At 36.4% G+C, this 2,804-nt stretch overlaps 1 protein-coding gene across 1 annotated transcript; it reads right to left on the reverse strand.

Moving 5' to 3' along the window:
• Nucleotides 1–649: 649 nt before the first annotated feature.
• On the reverse strand, nucleotides 650–2,095 carry LOC147492338 (uncharacterized). Its single transcript, XM_086568534.1, has one exon. It carries the CDS (start codon nucleotides 1,802–1,804, stop codon nucleotides 857–859), a length of 948 nt encoding a protein of 315 aa, XP_086424660.1. The 5' UTR covers nucleotides 1,805–2,095; the 3' UTR covers nucleotides 650–856.
• Between the last annotated feature and the right edge of the window lie 709 nt (nucleotides 2,096–2,804).

Raw genomic sequence — 2,804 nt, forward strand, 5'->3', positions numbered from 1 at the left:
GATCATTACTAATTCAATTTGCATATTATTGTTTAAATAAATTATTGTACAATTATTATCAATTAATGATTTTGTATTATAAGAAAAGTGTTCGGTATTTATGTATAAGGAAAATGTAATTGATGTTTATGTAATCAATTTTTATTGGTTAATCAGGCTAATCATTGGTTAATCAGGAATTTCCTTGGTTAATCGAGCTAATCAATTATTTTAGTCCAAACGACTCACACAGGTTGCCCCATAGTAGCCCCAAATCCGACCCAAAACCGTGACGCTTTCATGTGATATCAAACGATTCACAAGTTAAGTCATTTTGAGTGTACACTCAAATGACATTTAAGTAGATCGTTTGAGTGTATCTATAAAACAATATGGGCGTATAGTGTACACTCAAACGACCCGAAGGTTTTGTTATGGCGAGACCGGTTGAATTGGTTGTCGGGTCTGGACTTTGATGGCAAATTTGTAAAAAAAAAAAAATTGGGGTTGCCCAATTCAATTTGATGATTACCCAATTAAACTACCTTAAAAAATTGCAAAATAAACTAATTTTTACTTGACACGGGGATCATATCTACAGATTTAAAGTTAGCATAAACAAAATTTTCTAAATGGATTAACCATCTGCTAATATATCAAATTCAGATACGTCCACGAGACCATTTACTTTTGTATAATAGGTGACATGGAAATTTTACAAATTCGAAGTCTTCATTTGTGATGACTGATTAGAATCTGTACAGGTAGTAGCACACAACAAAATAAGAAACGCATACAAAATGAATAAACATGATTAACGTATCTAATCCACAAGACCCCAAATTAATTAAATCTTAAGAGTAACAAAAACTTTTAATCATCCACGTTTGATAGAATTAAGACCTCTAGCTAGTCCATCAACACTTGGACTAAACCCCACACACCCTAACAACCCCTTTTTATATGGCAAAAATGTTTTCCTCTTCAACTCATTCTGAACCGCCCGGTTCGATGTATAATGCAATTCATGAGCCGAAAGTGGTCCTTTTCTCCTTGAACCAGATAGTGAACTAGAACCCGAACCTGAACCACTAGACCTGAAGCTAGCATTCCTGCTTACATCTTCATGTTTCTTCCACAAAGCTGTATGTTTCTTTAATGGATGATTCTTGTTCGTTGCACTACCTTCTGATGCACTTCTAAATAACAGCTTGAAACTCCACTTTGCGAAAAATGAAGTAGAAGTAGGTTTTGAATTTGAAGCAATGTCTTCTGTGCTTTGTTGTTGTTGTTCTTCCCATGCAAACTCAGATAACCTTAATGGTGAAAATGATCTAGTACTTCTATGCTTCGAACTTGAAGATGAAAAAACCGCTACCCTTTCTCTTCCTCGTCCTCTTTCTTCCTTTGTCGGTGAGGAAACGGGACTGTTATTTTGAGTTTCGGTTTGTGACCGAGATGGAATTTCTAGTGGACGAATTTTTCCACCATCAAAAAGTTCATCAGCTGTTAAAGAAGTCTTATCTAGCTGTCCACTGAAATCAAAAGCGAAATCTTCGTTGGTACAACGATGTGTATCGTTAGATTTCGGTTCTGTACCGATTTTTTCTTGCCAATCCAATGAAGAACCATCACAACTAGTTCTTTGAACAAACGATATATTGTTGAAATCTCGATATATTGCTGATATTCGTATTGGACTTGTCGGAGCACTGAAATATAACTCACCAAAAGGTTTCGGACTAGCTGGTGCACTGATGAATGGAGTAGAACATGCACTATCGAAATTGAAATCGGTGGGTAGTACCGATATTATAACTTCCATATCGGGTTGCACTTGTATTGTTTCGGGAAATGGAGCAGAATGGGTTGAATTGTAGACGCTGTGTGGCTTTTATAAGAGAGAGAGTAAAAGGAAATGATTGACTAGTCGGACCATGGATGGCCTCTGTACGAGAGAGCCGCCTCTTCTCTATTACTATTTTATTGATTATTGATTTTTTTTTTTTTTTGGGCACTCCTAAAAGCACATGTTTTCTTTGCTTATCTTGCTATGTGTACTTAATCGGTGAATGTAATTGTCATGATGTTCCTTACAGAAAAGAAGAAACTATTGAGTTTTTAACACTTTAATAGTTTATGAAATTATGATTGATCTTTCATTAAGGTGCAATTTTTTTCCATACTATGCTCCCATTTCATGGAATTTAAAACTAAAGTGCTGATGAATAAAATTTGGAGTTTGATACTTCGTAAAACACACTTGGTGATGGATCAAAAGACGAGTAATATGTCTTTACCAAAAAAATATATACGAGAAATATGTAGCCAATGCATCGGATCTGTACCAAGAATAAAGACGCCCGTCTCTCAGTTTAAGAAGGATGAGGGTCTGTGGGATGCATAACTATTGGCCGGATCGTTTGTAAAAGGGCTGTCGTTGACTTGTATAATGAGTTAATGACACAATAAATCAACTAATCAACCATACAGATAAGGGCCCCAACTTGTTGGATCGCGAGCCTTGCCCAGTGCATTATGGGCCCCAAATTTCCCAACCTCGTGATCTTGCAATCTACTATGTCAGAAGTCAGAACCTGTTTTGACAGTGGCAATTAAGCAATGCCTTAAGCAAATTGAATTTAACTTTGTGTCAAGGGTTAATCGATCACCGTGCAAAGCTTACAACTAACGTTATAATTGCTTTGAGAAAGTCAGACTGCGTGTTTATCGAAAAGAAAAAGCAGTTGATTCTACCCATTTCTACCCTGGTGTTAGCGGCTGGTGGATCATTCCCACATTCCTTCAATAGTGTAATGGACTCC

This window comes from Coptis chinensis, chromosome 6, assembly GCF_015680905.1.
Source record: "Coptis chinensis isolate HL-2020 chromosome 6, ASM1568090v1, whole genome shotgun sequence".
Classification (NCBI taxonomy): Eukaryota; Viridiplantae; Streptophyta; class Magnoliopsida; order Ranunculales; family Ranunculaceae; genus Coptis; species Coptis chinensis.

What these genes read in the sequence shown, in the direction of transcription:
- LOC147492338 (XM_086568534.1), bottom strand. Translation starts at nt 1,804, where the DNA reads ATGGAAGTTATAATATCGGTACTACCCACCGATTTCAATTTCGATAGT.